The sequence below is a fragment of the Musa acuminata genome, chromosome BXJ3-2 (genome assembly GCF_036884655.1).
Source record: "Musa acuminata AAA Group cultivar baxijiao chromosome BXJ3-2, Cavendish_Baxijiao_AAA, whole genome shotgun sequence".
In the NCBI taxonomy this organism is placed as follows: Eukaryota; Viridiplantae; Streptophyta; class Magnoliopsida; order Zingiberales; family Musaceae; genus Musa; species Musa acuminata.
In genome coordinates, this window is record NC_088350.1 from 30,881,828 (window position 1) to 30,901,064 (window position 19,237).

The window sequence follows — 19,237 nt, forward strand, 5'->3', positions numbered from 1 at the left end:
TCAACTACTCCTAGAGGTGCTTGAATCTTTCTTCTTTGTTGGGAGATCAGACTGGCCAACAAGGATTTCTTAAGCTTGAATGAATCTTTTTCTCGTGTGTACGAGGGAATGTGATTTAAGTGTGACCGATACAAAGTTGTATGACTGCAGCCGTACCTCAGGCTCGCAAGGCATCTATCTCTCTCTAGCTAGATTCCTGGAGAAACAAAAGGCAACGTAAGAGGCCATTCTTCTTATCGCATTTCTTTCTATGTTGAAAGAAGCCAAAATGGTTTCATAAGTCGTACAACAACAAGGAGAGATGGTGAAGGATTCTTAACCTCATCAAGATGAGAAATATGCTGTCTTCTACTTCAAGACTTGCTCTCTTGCAGGGGATGATTGAATGTGTTCTTGAGCTCTGTCCTGTGATCCTACTGGAGAAGGAGATAGATTTTTTTTCTGAGTGCTACTAACAACACTACAACCTCTCCTATAAATTTCGAAGAATTTTTTTTTTATATTTATACAAAAAAATTTTAAGATAATTTTTTAAAATATTTTTTCGTCTACTACGATCTTGAGATATACAATATATTTATAGAACAATTAACACTTAGATTTTTTATTTGTCTAATGATTTGATTATTTAAATTAATAAAAAATCTAAAAAAAATTGTCAACCTTAAAGTCAAGATCATTTGGATTAATATTTATAACCATTTTCCACCATATTTAAACATGCTTGGTCTCACATCATGAACATAATGATCTAAATTAGACATCCTATCCTGCTATTGTAGATAAGAATGATAGGGTGAAGGGTAGAGCAAAATTTTCTCCTTCCATATTTTAATAATTATAGTTTTTATTTTAGTTAATAATCATCTTAATTATTGATTTTGTATTTAAATTATCAATTAACTTAGTTCGTAAAAACTTATATTTTTCGATAGAGTTAGAAAAGCTAATGATGTGATCAAATGAGAATAATTATAGATTATCTCTTGTAATTAGTTATCTTTAGTATTTCGAAATATTAATTATATATGATTAAAAAGATAATTTTATAAGATTAAAAATAAGAGATTTTGTTGGAATATTTTTTTATATAAAAAAATAATATAATTTTTAAAAATATAAAGATAATGCTAAAGATAACATAGTGCTAAAGGAAGAATATGTAATTAACCGGGTTGAAATGTTGCGGTTTGTTGACGGAGGGCATTTCGACAAACACTTGATGGACGCATCCAAACGCTCGCCAAAGCCGACCCTCGCACGCCGCCCTTTCCCTACATTTCCTCGGTACTGTCTTTTATCACGAAATAAACAAATTTAAGGAAAAGAATATACAGTCTCGCCAAGACTTGTCCAAAAGGCCAACCGCCCCGCCCCTCTTCCCCTCTTAGTCTCCCGCAGCCACCGACGACGAAGAGTGCGAGAGAGGCGAACCAACTCTCCCCCTCTCCTCTCCCGGCTGTCGAAGAAAAGAGGAGGAGGAGCGCGGGCGAGTGAGATGGTGTTCAAGGGACGTTTCTTCTCCTCGAAGAAGTCCGACTCCTCGTCCAGCCCCGATGGATCCAACAGCCCCCGCACCCCAACCCTTGGCTCCCCCTCCACCGCCAGATCCGACAAGATGAAGGCCAAATCCTCCGACGCCGCCTCCGGCCATACCCTCGTCGGGAACGCGGTCGAGAAGCACCACCTCCATGAGCAGCAGCAGCAGCAAAAGGAGAAGAAGAAGAAGGGCAAGGACGCCAAGGATTCCAAGGGGAAGGAGGCCACCCTTGCCCCTTCCCCGCTGGCCCTCTCCACCCCGGCCAAGCCCCGCAAAGGGCCGGCCGCGTGCCAGGATGGCGTCGGACCACCGCCCGCGTCCCCCAGTTCGGAGTCCCTCTCCCCGATCCTGGCCTCCTCGCTTGGCCTCAATCGGATCAAAACTAGATCCGGGCCGTTGCCGCAGGAGGGCCTCCGCGGAGACCACCGGATGTCGGCACTCAAGAATAGCAACTTGTCCAGAGGCGCTGGCCCCGACCCATCGTTGGCTTCGTCCGGTTCGGCAGCAACTTCGGGAAGAATTGGTGGTGCCGGTAGTAGTGGGCCGAAGAAGGATGGAAGGAGCCTAGACAAGGTTCCTCAGTCGTCTGCTGGTTCTTGGGCTGGCAACCAGTGGTTCGCAGCTAGTGCGGATGCTTCGTCTGGCCAGCAGGGAAGAAGTGGTAATCTTCTGCTGCAATTACATTGATATTCTTGCGGAGATGAAATTCTCTTTGGGGTTAATATTAGCCGACCAGAACTCAGTGGACATGGTGTCGATTCTGATAAATTTAATTTTCAGCTTAGAATTGCTAATTTGGTCAAAATGTCAATGTGATTCAAGATTTACATTGTAGATTGAGATAGTATTGTAGAATCCACTGCAGAATGTTTCTGAGCTGATCAAATTTGCAAAACTTAATCAGTTGAAGGATCCATAGCTAGTTGTTTCTTCTGTGTGGTTTAAAACAGGCTTGATGTGGTTCAACCATTAATATATTCAAATAGAGATGGACAAAGTCTTCCCAATGCAATAAAGGATGAATGGCCAAGGCAACTGTACTAAGGCTAAATCTGATTTGTTTTTTAGGAGGGAGTAGAAATTAAGCTTTGTGGTTTTGATTTGCCAGCCTTTAGGTTGGCATTTAAGTGGTACAGCCCATCCTTCAATTCAGCATGTCCAATTGTCTTCCTCGTTGCATAATCCTGAAAAGAACACTCAGAAGAGGCAAACACACCATTACACTGGAGTTGTTGGGTAATCTTGCCAATAGATAATAAATTACAGGTCAAGGTAGGAACATGAAGGACTGATATTAAGGTTAAAGAAGGTAATAACTGAACTGTCTCTTTCCCAACTGTAGAAGAAAAAGACCCATCAACAAGTTCTTCATGTTCCTAACTGAACGTGTAGTATAAGAAGTGAATAAGTTCAAAGAACTGGTCATGTAATCTATAGCATGTAGAACTTGAATCTATGATCGAGGTGTTAAAAATATTTTTTTTAGATGCGTTTAAGGCATAGATATTACTTAGCTGGGCAACTGAGCAAGAACCTGAGATGGAAGTGGAATTCTAGCCTCCAAGTTGACTTGGAAATTTTTTCAGCTTTTCCACATCACCTTTGCTGAGAAAGTTCTCTTCATATTTTCAATGACGACAGTTTGATGAGCTTGTCCCTTGCTCAGTTCTATTTTTGCTGATTGAGATCCTCCTTTTGTTGCACTTCCTTGTTGAGTCTATTTCTCTTGTTGAGGCTTACCAAGAAGTTTCCAGCACAGTCTTGAGTATGTCATAGTAGTCACACCACAATTTCTCTTTGTCCACTGATGGTTTTCTTCCAGCATAGGAATTAAATCTTGAGGCTGCCAAAACTGAGTTTTCCAGGATTGAATTCTCACCTCGGTGAAGCATAACTCTCTTCCTGCCTTCTTCACCACAAACCAAGGAAAATACTTCTTTAATAAATGGGAGAGGGTCTTTGGCTTGGGCTCTTCCATGAACTTCATCAAACTCAAGATCAAAGCAACTAGAAAATAAAAATTCATTTCCTTTCAGTCATCCCTTTAAGTTTCCTTGTACCAGAATTATTTTGACATTCTGATAGAGATCTAGTTCTAACCAGTCCCTTCATAATATTATAATATAATGATAGATTTGTACCTTGTTTGGTGGACACAATCTACCTCTTCAATTTCTGTAATGTCCTTTGCAGTGTTCAGAAGGAGATATGTGTTGCTAATCTCAGGTTGCATGGAGTGAACAGTTGGGGTATCACCACTGAGTTTTCTACATCCCAACCTTCGAACTTTGGATTGAATGTCTATGATTCAGAAGAAGGGCCAATCAATGCTCTGTATTCCGTTTACTCTGTAGGAAAACTTATGCAGATTGAGACCACTCCATGAAGTTGACTTCAATTATTCTTTAAGTAGTGATTTGTAAGTGGGATTTCTAGATGAATATGGTTCTGAATCTGGTGTTAAATTGGTTGGGGTGTCTATTTTTGATGTTGCATATTTGTCGGGACGATTGGAAGGATAAAAGATGAAGATTTTGGAAATAAAATTGGAGACTGAAACATTGATCAACAAAGAAAGGGCTAAATAGAAATGTTCATTAACAAAAAAGGCTGACCAAGAATTGGATGTAAATCCAAAAAAGTTCAAGGATGTGATACCATGTAGAATGAGTAATTTCACTCATTACTTTATTATGAATGACATTAAAAATTCATAAGAGCGATCTAAATCTTAAAAAACTAAAACACAACTATCCCATTACATCACAAATAATGCTACAGCTGCCCTAATATACAAGGAATACAACTATACATGTAAATCATAGAAATTAGGAATATGACTACTTAAGAATATATAGGAAGACAAATATATTCTAATTAGCCATAAAACTTCCTCATTTAGGAGTAGAATTTCCATATTTTAGGAATATGACTTCCATACTCAAGGAATACATACAACTTCCATGGAAATATAGCTTTCATATTCTAGGAATACGACTTCTATGTGTGTGATTGTCCAACACAATGGATGATTTGGGCTAATCATGAAATGATCTTGATGTTCGATACCTTGTGATCAATAGGTTATTTTATCTTCTACTCTAAATCAACAAATAAAGATTGGCTGGTGTGCAACTCGAACACGTTAATCGAAAGAAAATTGAGTTGTTGGACTACCTAATTAATTAGGTTTAGTGGCACTTGTTAACACAGAAGTGTATTCATGCCTTGAATTTGGAGAATTCAAAGTATTCTCATTAATTTTTTAGTTTTCCAATGAATCAAAATTTTATGATATGTTTCATATTAGTTAGGAGATTAATTTTGAGATAAGTATGAGGCATGTCATATACCATTGAAAAGCTCAATGGGTCAGAAATGTAAAACATTAACAAAGTTGAATTTGATGTTTTATAGAGGAAGCTATGTTCCTTTCTCTCTACAAGGGTCATGATGGTTGCTCTATTGGATAATGAAAGAACATTCTTCTCATCTTTTGGATGACTACTTATTATGCTTTTTTAATTAGTTTTCATTTATTTTGATTTGTAATATAGTGAATAATTAAAGCCTGAGGCGTTGTTCCATGTCTACTACCATATATTCCATGACATATTTTGCTGCCATATAAACTGAAGTACAGCTTTGGATCTCTTGATGTAGAGTTGCATTTTCAAATTTGTGCATGTTTAGACTTATTGGTTCCTTAATGTTTGGCTTGTTCCAGTAAATTATTTGTTGACATTAGTTAGTAGTAAGGTCAGGCAGAGTTTGTACTCTGCTAATAGATTTAATATTATTCACGTTGCAGGTAAAGCTAAATTATCATGGAACAAATATGAGGGTTTTAAAAATCAGTCTACATTTACTTCAGAAGCAGAGGTCAGAAATCAGTTATGCTTTTTGATTAAGTTACTACCGAGCTATCCATATCTTGCCATATATCACCTTTATGTTTCTTTTATCAAGGTGCCAATAATGATTCTAGTTGGTTGCCCATACAGAGCCCTTATGATGGTTGTGAAACCCCAAAGGAGTCTGAATCTCCCCGCTTTAAAGAAATTATGCAGGCGACAAGTGCACCCAGGAAGAAAAATCCTGGAGATGTGAAGAGTTTTTCACATGAGCTAAGTTCCACAGGAGTACGACCATTCCCATTTTCAATGCCTCGAAGTACATACAATTTGAAGGTGATAACAGTCTAAATGAAGCTCCTTTCTGAAGGCTTTTTTTTTTAACATTTTATTAACATAAGATCTGAAACCTTTGGGTAGGATGATTATTATTATTTTATTGTGCTTTGTTCCATACAGGAAGTCTTGAAAGTTATTCAGATGAAATTTGAGAAAGCAAAGGAAGAGGTGAACTCGGATCTGGCAATTTTCGCTGGTGATTTGGTTAGCATAATGGAGAAAAATCTAGAAAACCATACTGAGTGGAAGGAAATTTTGGAAGATCTGTTGATACTTGCTCGGAGCTGTTGTGTTATGACACCTGGGGAGTTCTGGCTTCAGTGTGAAAGCATAGTTCAGGATTTGGATGATCGTCGCCAGGAGCTTCCCTCAGGAATGCTAAAAAAACTTCATACCCACATGCTTTTTATCCTTACTAGATGCACGAGATTACTACAGTTTCACAAGGAAAGTGGATTTGCCGAGGATGAGATAATTATGTATCCAAGATCTAAGATTGTGCATTCTGCCGAGGTACCATCAGGACCAACAAAAGATAAGAAATGTACTGAGGCTGAAAAGAACTCCATGGAAGCAGTCATTTCAAGGAAGTCCCATAGTCAAGAGCAACATAATCTAAAATGGAAAAGAAGCCAGGAGATGCCAGTCGGCTTCTTCCCACAACTTGATGTTGCAAAGGATGTTCTACCTTCTACTACCAGGGAACGCATAGCTTCTTGGAAGCCTCTACCTTCTCCTGCAACAAAGAATCAGAAAGAGTCTGGCCTGCTTGCAGATGAATTGACCAATCAGAAAGTTGATTCCATGCACCTGAGTAAAACCTTAAATGAAGGTGTAATACTGCCTAATCTTCCTGAGCAAACTAACCTTATTGATGCCTCTGCACATCTATCAGCTCCTTCCAAGCATCAGCACAAAGTTTCATGGGGCTACTGGCCTGATCAGCAGAGTATTACTGAAGAAGGTTCAATTATGTGCCGCATCTGTGAGGAGTATGTTCCTACTATGTATGTGGAGGAACACTCAAAAGTTTGTGCTGTCGCAGATAGGTGTGATCAGAAAGGTTTAAGTGTTGATGAGCGTCTCATCAGAATAGCTGAGACCCTAGAGAAGATGGTGGACTTCTACACACAGAAAGATCTCCCTAATGTAACTGGAAGTCCAGATGTTGCCAAAATTTCTAATTCAAGCATGCCTGAAGAATCTGATATTTCATCACCAAAATTAAGTGATTTGTCACGGCAAGGTTCGGTTGACATGCTTGACTGTCTTCACGAGTCTGAGAATTCTATTTTTCTAGATGACCTAAAAAATCTGTCATCAATGACATGCAAGACCCGTTTTGGTCCAAAGTCTGATCAAGGAATGACTACCTCATCAGCAGGAAGCATGACTCCCCGATCGCCTTTAATGACACCAAGGGCTAGTCATATAGACATGCTTTTGACTGGAAAGAACACACTTCCTGAGAGTGATGATTTTCCACAGGTTGGTATTTCCTAGTTGCATACAAAAGGTTTTATTCTTCTAAAGTTTTGCACTGCTTACAATTGACTCAATTGACAAGGAATCTATGGAAAAAATCTTTAGATTTATGCTTCTTGCATGCCTTTGTAAAATTAAAATACAAATTTAAACACTTGCACATTCACATACAAGTCCGTGTAGTGTTATACTTCATATGTATTCCTTTCCCAGTCTTTGTTAGCAAATCAGCCCTTTTTTGAATCTTTATGACAAGCCATACCTTTTATTGCAATGAGTCTGATGTGTTAGTTCTTATGTGAATTGGCTGATCCCTATAATTTCATTCTAGAAAAAGGTTTCTTTTTGTGTTTTATAATTTGCAATTGACCAGTTATTATGATTTTTTTAAACTTATATTGCTCAATGTAGATGTAAAGGCTTACATTGTATCCTCTAGAAGTAAACTTGGCTGATACTCTCTTGGACTTTTACCCTTCATCTTTATATAATATTCTTTCTGAATCCATCCATGTCTGCAGTTCGTAATCTTTGTCAAAGGTTTGATATGTCTATTTGCATAGTTTTTCGAATTAATGCCTAATTCGAGAATTGGTATGAAACATTGTAAATTTTGTTGCTACTTCGTGTGCACACATCAATCTCTTTCAAGGCAGCCTTAAGCAATGATTAATTGCTACAAATCCTAAATCATAGTTGATTTAAGTGATACCATCTCATTTGTTTGATGCTAAAGTTTGGTTGTAAAAGCATGATGCTGTTATTGGTTTCTCTAACAGCCTTTTTGAAGATGATTGCTCATTATTGAGCTTGTCGTTCACCACTGATGCTCGATTTTCTCTGAAATGATGCAGATGATTGAACTTGCTGATATTGCTCGATGTATAGCAAATACTATGTCGGATGAAGAAAGATCCTTGAATTATTTAGTCTCATGTTTAGAAGATCTACAGGAAGTTATGACTCGTCGGAAGCTTGAGGCACTTACTGTACAGACATTTGGAACCCGTATAGAGAAGCTCCATTGGTGGGTAGATCTACTGAATGTGCATGTTATCAGTGTTTTTCCTCTTATATAGTTTTCCTGGAAGTCTAATTTATGCATGCATTTAAGAAAATATGCTTCTGGAGGTATTTTTTAATTCCATTAAAGCATTCTGTATCTTCTTTGCCCCCTCTTACAGTTATACTGTTTTTTCATCTTTGGCTATGTGCTACCTTATAGCGAGAAGTACTTGCTGCTTTGTGATTCAATAACTTCACTCGATGCTGAAAAGGTTGAAACTACATGTACCGTTATGGATGAAGAAGAAGATGTAGTTCACAGCTTAAGAGCAAGTCCTGTTCACCCTACTTCTAAGGATCGAACATCTATAGATGATTTTGAAATTATTAAGCCTATCAGTCGCGGGGCATATGGTCGGGTTTTCTTGGCTAAGAAAAGAACTACAGGAGATCTTTTTGCAATAAAGGTAATTCATTGATGCCTAAACTCAACTGACATTTATCTCATATCTTTGGCTGTAAAGGTTGTCTATTACGGCAAGCATTTTTTTAGTAATTATAATAAATGTAAGCCTTTTTTTTTTTTTAATCTTCTATCTATGGTTTTTCTTTGTCATCATGTCATATCCATGGCTGTAAATGGAAATAGTTAAATGACGTACCCCAGACCCAATGTATCAGGAAGTATGGGAAATCATAGGTGTTTGCTATGAAGCTAGATTGTTTTCATTGCTGCCTTTTTTCTTATGTAAAAGAATGGCCAATACAACATATTGGGGAAACTCCTGTTTTTCAGACATCTGGAATTAACTAGTCCTTGTTTTCTTCATCACTTCCGTTCTGATCTTCAATCATCCATTTTGCATATTCTTAAGGTACAATAATTACCTGATTGACCATGGAGTGATGAAGTTTTGGCCTAGAAAGTTCAGTATTATCTCGTATTATTTTTTTCTCATTTTATTTAATCAAGTGCATCATAATTTTTGTTTCTTTTATTTGAACAAGACTTCCATTTTATACCCAAGAAACATTATATTAGTTTCATGGCTGTCATGTTGTGAAAATCTATTTCATTGGCATGTCTTCTTGTTATTTTGCCATTTTCCAGGTCCATTTTGGCTTCAAAACATATTTAGTATATATTTTTCTAGCCTTTTTTTACATGATCACATTCGAGTATTGACATGTTCTGCTGTGCGATGTATGATGCAATCTCATTAGGGTGGAAAATTGATTTACTGTTGTTCAGGTTCTAAAAAAGGCAGATATGATCCGCAAAAATGCTGTTGAGAGTATATTGGCTGAACGAGACATTCTAATTACAGTTCGCAATCCTTTTGTGGTAAATGTGTTCTTTTGAAGTTTGTGACCCTATATTAAAGTTTGACTTTTCTCAACTGGATTTTTTTTTTGTTGCAAGGTTCGATTTTTTTATTCTTTTACTTCTCGGGAGAACTTATATCTTGTGATGGAATACTTGAATGGGGGAGACCTATACTCATTATTAAGAAATTTAGGTTGCTTGGATGAAGATGTTGCTCGCATTTACATTGCTGAAGTTGTAAGTATTTCTTAAGAAATCATTTTGCAGTTTTTTGGTTTTATGTGTCTATCCTTTTGAGACTGGAGTCTGATCTGGCAGGTTCTTGCATTGGAATACCTACATTCCTTGGGAGTGGTGCATCGTGATTTGAAGCCAGACAATTTACTGATTGCTTATGATGGTCATATCAAGGTATTGAAAAATAGATACTTAACATGTACTATTGGCAGTTCTGTGGTGACTGATACCCTGTCTTCTTTAGCATATCTAATTTCACTAAATATGAATGTTTTGATATTTGAAACCTAACATAGAAAATGACCCAAATTGGTTTCCGTCATGTGTCGGCAGTTTAAGCATTGATCAACCTATGCTGGTTGGGGCTGCAGTTTGGTGGTTGATAGCTAGATGAACCATACTTGCATGAGAGTGGGGTCACAAAGGACTATTTTGTTTATGGCATTGCTGTTTGATTTGATGTTTAGATGGTTAGGCAGCTTTAGAGAAAGAACAACAAAGAGAGAGGTGGAGGACAGCCACCCGATTACCATGGAGTGAAGACTGAATAGTGAGAAAGGAAAAAGAAGTTGTAACCAAATTGTAGCAAAATATATTTTATACAGTTTGAAAGAGTTTGAACTGTCAGAAATGGTGAGCTGGACAATTCAAGCTTTCATGTGGTTGAATCTTCTGGTTCCCCAGTTTTGATGAGTTGTGTTGGTTTTATTCAAAAGGTCAGGACCAAGTATCACAGAACCTTACATGTCAGGCCAGCACGTCAATAGGGTCAATCCATTTGACAAAGTTGGGTTTGGAGTAGAGTCAAAAAGTGTCAGCCTAATGCACACAAGGTTGCAATTAATTATTATATGTCCTATACGTCACATACCATGGTTTTAAAAATTGGTTAGAATGGTCTATATTGACTGGTATTTACTGGTCTTACCAAGAACCAACACCCTTTGCTCGGTTTGGTCTGAAACTAATTGATCTTTTATTTTTGAGTTTTGACAACAAGCATCTTTTTTCCACACTCTTTCTAGGTTCTCACCATGCTTCTTTCTCTACTTTCCTCTCTCTCTCTCTCTCTCTCTATGTATCTATCTTTCTACCGCATGCCACCTGTTGCTTGTCGTCGCTGTCCTCTGTTTTGCATCACCTGCTGTCTCACTGTCTCTGGTAATCCTCTTCCATTCTCCTCCTACACTGCTCCTTGTCTCCTTCTCCTCTTCTTCTCCGACTCCCTCCTTCTCAGTGCCGACTGGTATGTGCCTCTATACAATGTGGTGGTGCATTGGTACATATCGGACCATACTAGTCCGGCTGCTGACTGGTGTGGGTTTGGTAGCGAAACTTAAAACTATGGCACACACATTCCTCTATTTTGTTTGTATAGGAGGATGAAATTATACAATGAGAATGTTCTCATCAAGACACTTGTTACTATGTTCTTGCAATGAAACGTGCAGCTTTTTCTACATTGTTGCAATGCCTCTTATAAATAGCAATTTTTAAATACATGCTGTTTAAGTTTATGCTGATATCTCAACTTTATCTAAATGTTAACTTATCATTGTAGTTCCTTGTATTAAACTTGTCCTTTTAAATCTTCATCGAATTTCATCCCATTTCTATGAAAATTGTGTTTAAGGTTTAAACTTTAAACATTCTTAGCGTTCCATAACTTGGTGTATCCTTGATTGTCGTAGCTGTGATTATAACATTCTTAAGTATAAACATGTTATACTTGGAGAGGAGGGAGAGAAGTACTGAGAGACTGGATGGGGCTCAAAGGTGGTGGGCAGGGGTAGGCAGTCCGCCTCCTCTTCCTCATCCTTACACTGGTACAAGCCAGACTTGTACCGGTTCGGCAAGGACCAGTGCGGCTCTGATATCCAAAACTTCAAACCTTGTATGTAACTATGCATAATGTCCCCAGCCCAGCGAAAAGCCAGGGATGGTATAACACCACAATCCTGTAGTTTCCCTATAAAAATACGAGGCCAGAACCAGAACAAATAACTTTTGAAGAATATTTATTACAAAATTCCAGTTCATAATTAATCAATCCACAGGACATATATTACATATTTCAAACCATAATCAATTCAAGCACAAGACATTCATACCTGTTCAATAGACTGATTACAGTAGATCAATCCTCCCATCTTCCTTTCCTCGTTCAAGAGAGGGGCTTCTTCTTTTCTTCTCCTCTTTCTTTCTCCTTTCTCTTCTTCTTCTTTCTTTTCTCTTCTGCCCAATTTCACCTCAACCGAAGCCCTTCTCTCGGATAAGGGAGAGGCTGTCACACAAGAGGAGAGGCATTGGGGAAGAAAACCCTCCTTTTTTTTTTTTTTTTACCTTTTTGCAATTTAATCCTTATAATTTCTCTACTTTAATTTACAGTTTACAATCAAGTTCTTTGATAAAAATAGGGATATTACAGTGTGTGTGCTTTGTATTATACTTTCTGCTTGCTTGTTTTACATACAGAGATACATGGATATGGATATTGATATGCACTGATTTTAGTAATCATAATCATTCGACCCTTTGTTTTCTCTGTATTTTATATAACTTTGCATATAACTGAACACTTTAACCTTCACTCTTTTGGATACCATTCCCATTGTGCTGATCTATTTTTGATGTGACAGTTGACCGACTTTGGTCTTTCCAAGGTTGGTCTTATTAACAGTACAGATGATTTATCTGGTCCTGCTGTTAGTGGGACATCATTGTATGGAGAAGATGATACCCATGCGTTTGCATCTGAGCGATTGAGTCAGCAAGAACGGCGCAAGAAACGCTCTGCTGTTGGCACACCTGATTATTTAGCACCCGAAATACTTCTAGGAACTGGACATGGTTTGTATGACCTCTGCAAATATTTGGTGAAATTATATAATCTTAATTGTTTCTTGCCACTTAGTATTATAATTTCTGCAGGCGCAAGTGCAGATTGGTGGTCAGTTGGTGTCATTCTCTTTGAGCTCATTGTTGGAATTCCACCTTTCAATGCAGAACATCCGCAGGTCCTTTAAATACTAGATACTTTCTAGTCTTATGATAGCTCAGATGTGACAAGAGCAAAAGATAGAATGAGCTTAATTATAAAACATTTTAATATCATTGGTCCACAAACAAGAAATTTCATCACATGGCATCTTGAACCCTCACATGGGGGATCTCACATGCAACTTATAATTGTTATTCTGTCTAACTCATTGATCACTTTAGTCCATGTAAAAACTAGTTTCTATTCTCTTTAATCTTTCATTGATGGTATGGTACCATTACTTTTAACTAGCAATGTTTCTCTGTATGTAGCTGAGGACTAAATATGAAATGATGATGCAGGATTCTCTTCTGCAACTTAGAAGCCTAGCATCAGATATATTTTTGTTCTTTGTTTAAGACATATCTTCTTCATTATATATATATTTTTAAATGGGAATCACCAATTTCTCTCTTTTGTTTGTTTGTGCCTGTAGAAAATTTTTGACAATATTCTGAATCAAAAAATACCTTGGCCTCAAGTACCTGGAGAGATGAGCTTTGAGGCTCAAGATCTTATTGACAAGTAAGAAATAACCTTTTTGCACTTTTGGATGTGCTAACTGTCATTTATACCTTGTGCATTGGATGGTTGTGGGCCTGTGGCAATATTCTTTTGGTTGGATAGTAGCTCTTTTCTGGAACTGCTTAATCTTTATTTCTAATTGCCTTTTTTTTTATATGATATATTTAGGTTCTTTGCCTTGACTTAAATATGTAGCTATCTTACCTAGGGGCACACAGCTTCTTGATTTGCCTTTTCTTATCTATTTCTGTGATGCTTGTGGTCTTATTTTCTGTTTTTTGTGAATTATGTTCTGATGATTAATGATCAAGGTATTAGATCGGTTTCTACCAACAAGGTTTGCAATCCGATACAGGACAATATGGATGGAATTTACTCATCCAACAGCATACAGGTACACGGACCAAAGTGAATCAGGAAGTATGCCTAGTCCTGTACCACCTGGTACAGGATGGCATGGATGGTACGGGTCCTGTGCTAGGCAGTTTCTTTTTGTTTTATCAGTCGGCATATCGGCACTCAGTACACTGGTAACTGGCATAGTACCAATAAATGAATTTGCAAACCTTGTTTACCAGTATCATCAAGTACTTGTATTGAAATGTATATCTCGGCACCACTACATTACACATTCATTTTTATTTTTTTATTATTTTATCAAATGATATCATCCATTACAGCTCAATCTACCACTCAGGGTACTGGTACTGAACTAGTACCGTTGGTTACCCAAACCAAAACATAGATTTAAATCCTTGTTAACGATAGTAGTTTAAAAATTCTACAGTCACCATTGACAGTATGTCGTAGCAGGAACAAATTTAAAGTCATATTCTGTAACAACATAAAAATCATATTCTGCATAATGGGCACTAGTCCAAGATAAAAATGTCAAATCTCTGTTGCTTGAGGATTCAGATTTTTTCGCAGTTAGAATGGCTACAATAAAGGAGTCTCAACTCTGGCTGGTTTGATACTTTTCCATAGTTACTATGACATATCCTATCACATTACAACTCTTTGATGGCGGAATAATTTCATATTGCATCCTCCCTTTCTGGTAGTGGTATTGCCACTTGCCAAACATGTCTGCATAATGGGGAAGGAAACTGCTCAACTGCCATGCCTAATGCTCCTACTAGCCTCAAGTGTGAATTTCCTGACATTACTGGTAATATCCCATCGGATGATGCCATTATATCTAATGACAGTATATTTTTAAGATACACCGAATAAACAAAAAACAACAATCATCCACAAAACATGAATCAACGCATTCTTGTGCAGTCATACCATAACGTTAGTTAGGAAGTCTCTGTACACAATGAGTGAACCATGCAATAAGTTATGCCTAAACGTACAATGTTCTACATGTAACACTAATGTAAATGCATTGCTCAACGTGCTGGGTGAAACAACCACATCATCAAGTAATCCTTTTTTAGTTACTAGATTAATTGTTGATAATCAACTCATCAAGTTCATTGCAGTATTAAATTAGTGAAATAATTGGACTGTTTTCTTTTTTTCATAGAAATTAAAGCAAGCCTTCATTTCTATAGAACCCTAATGGCTCCTGGGCAAAATCCATCCAGATATTGCTAGTCTATTTGAACTACTCTTGCATTGTGTATGAAACACAGGTTCTGTTTTGTGTTCCAAGCTGAGTTGTGTCTGCAATCCACACATGGACAAAACTATGCTGCTATTATTTTATAGACTATATTACATTATCAAACTAGTGCAAAAATGCTGCTGCTATACTTTCTATGACAGTTTACAGCATACCTCAATTCTGTATGACCTGAACAACTTTAAAGAAAGCTGCCCAACCATGTATGTTAGATCTCTTCTAATTGGTCCTGCGTTATGTACATTGAATTTAGTATAGAGAAAAAATAGTATTCGAACTAACTTGCACCTGCAACTAAACATAGACAAGGCAGATTGTAAGGGGTTCAATCTATTATTGTTTTGTAGTTCATATCAAACATTTTATCACCGTAGTCGTCCTGTAGTACTTATTCATTTCTTGTCTTAAACATAGACAAGGCAGATCATCCTGTCTCTTTCAAAATTGAGTCGTAATGTTGATTTTCTGTGTCTTTCACTTTCTTGCAGATTATTGACTGAAGATCCTCATCTAAGACTTGGAGCACAAGGTGCACCAGAAGTGAGTTGTGTTTACGAAATTACTATAATTATGACAGCTTATATTTCTCTAGTTTATGTATGCTGAATTTGATGCTCTTTATTTTTCCCTAAATCTGCTTTCCCAGGTCAAGCAACATGTGTTTTTCAAAGATATTAATTGGGACACACTTGCAAGGCAGAAGGTGATACTGATTGCCATCATCCTGTTTGACTTATCATATTCTTGAATTTACTAAGTTTGCCACTTTTGCAGGCTGCATTTGTTCCTTCATCTGATAGTGCACTTGATACCAGCTACTTCACCAGTCGTTATTCTTGGAACCCATCAGACGAACAGATATACGAAGCCAGTGAATTTGAGGATTCAAGTGATAATGGAAGCATAAGTGGAAACAGTAGTTGTATAAGCAACCACCATGATGGTGTGGTATGAATCTGTGGCTGTTTTACTTTTTTTTTAAATTAGTGGGTTCAAGAAAAAAATGATTTTCTTATTTTTGTTCACTAGTTAGTCTTTCTATAATATTTTATTATTTTTCAAAATTTTATTTTTATTGAAGTATTCAGTAATGCCTTATGTTTCTAATAAATCTGATTTTCTTTGTTCGTAAATTGTGATAAACAGGGTGATGAATGTGGGGGTCTTGCTGAGTTTGATTCAAATACATCTGTGAATTATTCATTCAGTAACTTCTCATTCAAGGTAATTTAGCTTTATTTTGGCAAAAAATTTCTGTCACAAATAACAAAAGCAATTTTGGGATTAGTAAAGCTAGTTAGAAATAAAGTAAAGATAAGACGAAGCAATTCCTTATATTCATTATAATAAGATATTCTGAGGAGATATTCTGCAGTCATGTGGAGCAGCAGGGGCCATAGAAGAATTGGAAAATCGAAGCTGCAGAGACATATAACCTTACAATCCATTGCTAGGATACAACTTAATCACTGAAATCCTAAAAAAGATTTATGTAACAGAGAAAAGGAAGCACCACGAATGATCTGTTCCACTTGAATATAGGAGTTAATTGGTTTAGTGGAGACTGAATGGAAAGAAAAAGGTTTCTCCAGCCTTAACTATTCATAGGGCTCCAACCTACATGTCTTATGTGCATTAAGATGTGACATTTAAGGCCTCCATCTTAAGGTTTCAAGGTTTGAGCAGGGCTCTATTTGGTCTTAAATGTGTTGTATAATATTCTTCCTATCTGTTAGCAGAAGCTTTAGAAAATGTGGTCGTGCAACTTATCATATTATCATGGTATCTTAACAGGTCATGAGTTTGACTTACAAGTCCCTCATATTTTGTCCCTTTTGTTAGTCTTTCTTCCATATTTCACCATCTATGTTTCTTTGTGTTTCTTTGTACGATTCCATCTTTTGCTTGTACCATTGTTTTACACTTGGATTCACATGTCAAGGCCTATTAGTCCTTCATCTGTCTTGCACGTGAGGGGATACAATGAGCATGTCTCTAGTGTTGGATCTTTTTTCTACTAAAGCTCTGAGGAAAAATGAATCACCCGTCTTATCATTTTATCTCAATGAAAATAAAATACTGTGACAATATGACTCCTTAGGAAGATTGTATTTTCATTTGCAGAATCTTGTAAAATTGTTAGGTGTAAGGTTGGTAGTGAGATGCCACAAGCAGTTTTGTGCTAGGTTGGCAATATATTCGTATGCCCTTCTGACAGTATGGAACATCTTGTTACTTTGCAGGATGTTGCATGCAAGCTAGCGATGATCAACATGATTGGCACATCTATTCTACAAAAAATATAATGATTTTGTACTTTTGAATTTGCTTTGTTAGTTGCACAGCTTTTGATCTTTGCTGGGTATGATCAAAGATGAATGCTTTAGCTCGTTGTGCACCTAGGATCATCACAGATCCTTTCCTCATTCATTATTTTCACAGACATCGCTCTCCAACCTAGCTCTGGCTATGACACTGCAACCAAGTATGAGATTGGTATTGCATGGATTGACAACTTGCTAAATAGTCCCGAAGCTTGCAATGGATTAATGACTGGAACGGGAAAAGAAGAGTATTTCAGTGCAATATTTCTACCCTTCTTTCGTCTTTTCTATAACAGAGTTTGTTTTTATTTGAATTCGGATTTTAGAAAAGAAATCATTTTGAATTTAGGTCTCAGGGTGAGTTTTGACATTATATATTAATCCTTCATAGACCCCACATTGCAGGAACCTTGTGCACTGAAGGTTTAATAGGTATATGAGCCTAATTTTGGATTTCCTTCCACAATGTTTTTGTTTACTGTGATTTGTTTATTTTTTTTCTGGACTGGATATTTGTTTCCTTGGGCTTTCTAAGGATATCCACATGATTCCAAGTTACAGCTGGGTTTACTGGATTTCTTCCAGTTCAGTATTTGATTTTGAAGTAAAAAAATCATTCCAAATTTAGCTCTGGGTTCGACCAGAGTAAAGCAGATTTGAACTTGTCAAATTTTGTCCGATTCAGACCCAATCCGGACCTTATTTTTGTGGCCCTTATCCCTATGCTCACAAATAGCCACCCACCTACCTATAGCTCAGTCATTAGACATGATGACAAATATATCTTAGGAATTACATCAACCTAGGGCATATTTGTTTTTCTGTACTAGGCTTCTAAGTAGTTGTGTATCTTCTTGCTTGATATTTTTCATATGCTTCAGCTGAAGAAACATGTTAGTTTGCCAAATTCCATCTGAAGTAAAAAGGTTTAATTAAGAAAACATCTATTGGAAGTGTTTCTCAATAATCAAGCTAATTGTAGAAAACATGTGTTTGCTATTGTACAGCATTTGCTGCAAGATTATTCTTTAAATGAGTAGCCATTGAAGTGTCGTACAATAGTCAAGCTCTTCAAGTGTGAAAATTTTCTATCACGGTGAACAAATGAGTTACATTTTTATACAAGTTGTGCTGCAAAATTCTCCTATATTTAGCTACAAGTTCACAGGGTCCAAATTGAGAGTTGTAGCAATTGCCAAGGTGTTTGTTTTGAGAAATCAAGAGGGTCAATGATGTGGCAGCTGAAACCATTTTCGTTAGGTAATCAGTATAATCTCTTTGGAAACAGTGGGATGATTGCAGCCACATTCTCTTGGTAGTCAAACTTACGTTCATCTGTTGGTTTAGACTTTTGTTGGGGAAAAAAGACTTAGGACATATGTGTAGAATTGGTATATGAGTGCATAGTTTTAGCTGCTTTATTAGTTGAGCACTTTCATAAACCTACTTTGAGATTCGATGCTGTCTTAGTGAGGATAACAAAATAAGCTTGAAATTGCATGCATTTTTTAAATAAGAGCCATTTTTATATTTAGATATAGTTTCGTTTTACTTGCTTTGCAAATTCTGCCAACTTTATTCTGAACTTTTGTATTTGGTGATTAGAATCTATCGCAGCTTGCATTAATCAACTATGATTTGCTTAGCAAGGGCGGGAAGGAGGATCTGCAGGAGAAGTCTGAAACTTAATTTGCATTCCTTTTATAAGTTTTTCATTTGAACAGATTCTTCAAGAACTTCATGTTTCATGTACATCTTGTAAATGTAAGTTAAAAACTTTGTGAAAATTTGATCTTCTCTTATTGCTGCTTATTGACCTGTTTCCTTTCATTTGTGCTTTCACAGAGATACAAGCTAAAGGCAACTCCAGGGTGGTGCTTTTTGTCATGTAGGCCACTGCTCCATGGCTGCCTACAATATATATATAT

At 36.9% G+C, this 19,237-nt stretch overlaps 1 protein-coding gene across 1 annotated transcript; it reads left to right on the top strand.

Moving 5' to 3' along the window:
• Positions 1-1,272: 1,272 nt before the first annotated feature.
• On the top strand, positions 1,273-19,231 carry LOC103975415 (probable serine/threonine protein kinase IREH1). The gene is made up of 18 exons (XM_009390376.3): positions 1,273-2,201; positions 5,352-5,422; positions 5,545-5,730; positions 5,854-7,221; positions 8,073-8,245; positions 8,444-8,690; positions 9,476-9,568; positions 9,647-9,787; positions 9,869-9,961; positions 12,427-12,637; positions 12,719-12,804; positions 13,264-13,352; positions 15,474-15,525; positions 15,632-15,688; positions 15,760-15,933; positions 16,132-16,209; positions 18,915-19,073; positions 19,155-19,231. The coding sequence occupies exons 1-17, from the start codon at positions 1,499-1,501 to the stop codon at positions 18,996-18,998; spliced, it is 3,906 nt and encodes a 1,301-aa protein (XP_009388651.2). The 5' UTR covers positions 1,273-1,498; the 3' UTR covers positions 18,999-19,073; positions 19,155-19,231.
• Positions 19,232-19,237: the final 6 nt, after the last annotated feature.

Excerpts from the sequence above, each read along its gene's own strand:
- LOC103975415 (XM_009390376.3), top strand. The coding sequence starts at position 1,499 with ATGGTGTTCAAGGGACGTTTCTTCTCCTCGAAGAAGTCCGACTCCTCG. Across the intron at positions 8,246-8,443 it reads CGTATAGAGAAGCTCCATTG|CGAGAAGTACTTGCTGCTTT; the intron begins GTGGGTAGATCT and ends GCTACCTTATAG. Across the intron at positions 9,962-12,426 it reads CTTATGATGGTCATATCAAG|TTGACCGACTTTGGTCTTTC; the intron begins GTATTGAAAAAT and ends TTGATGTGACAG.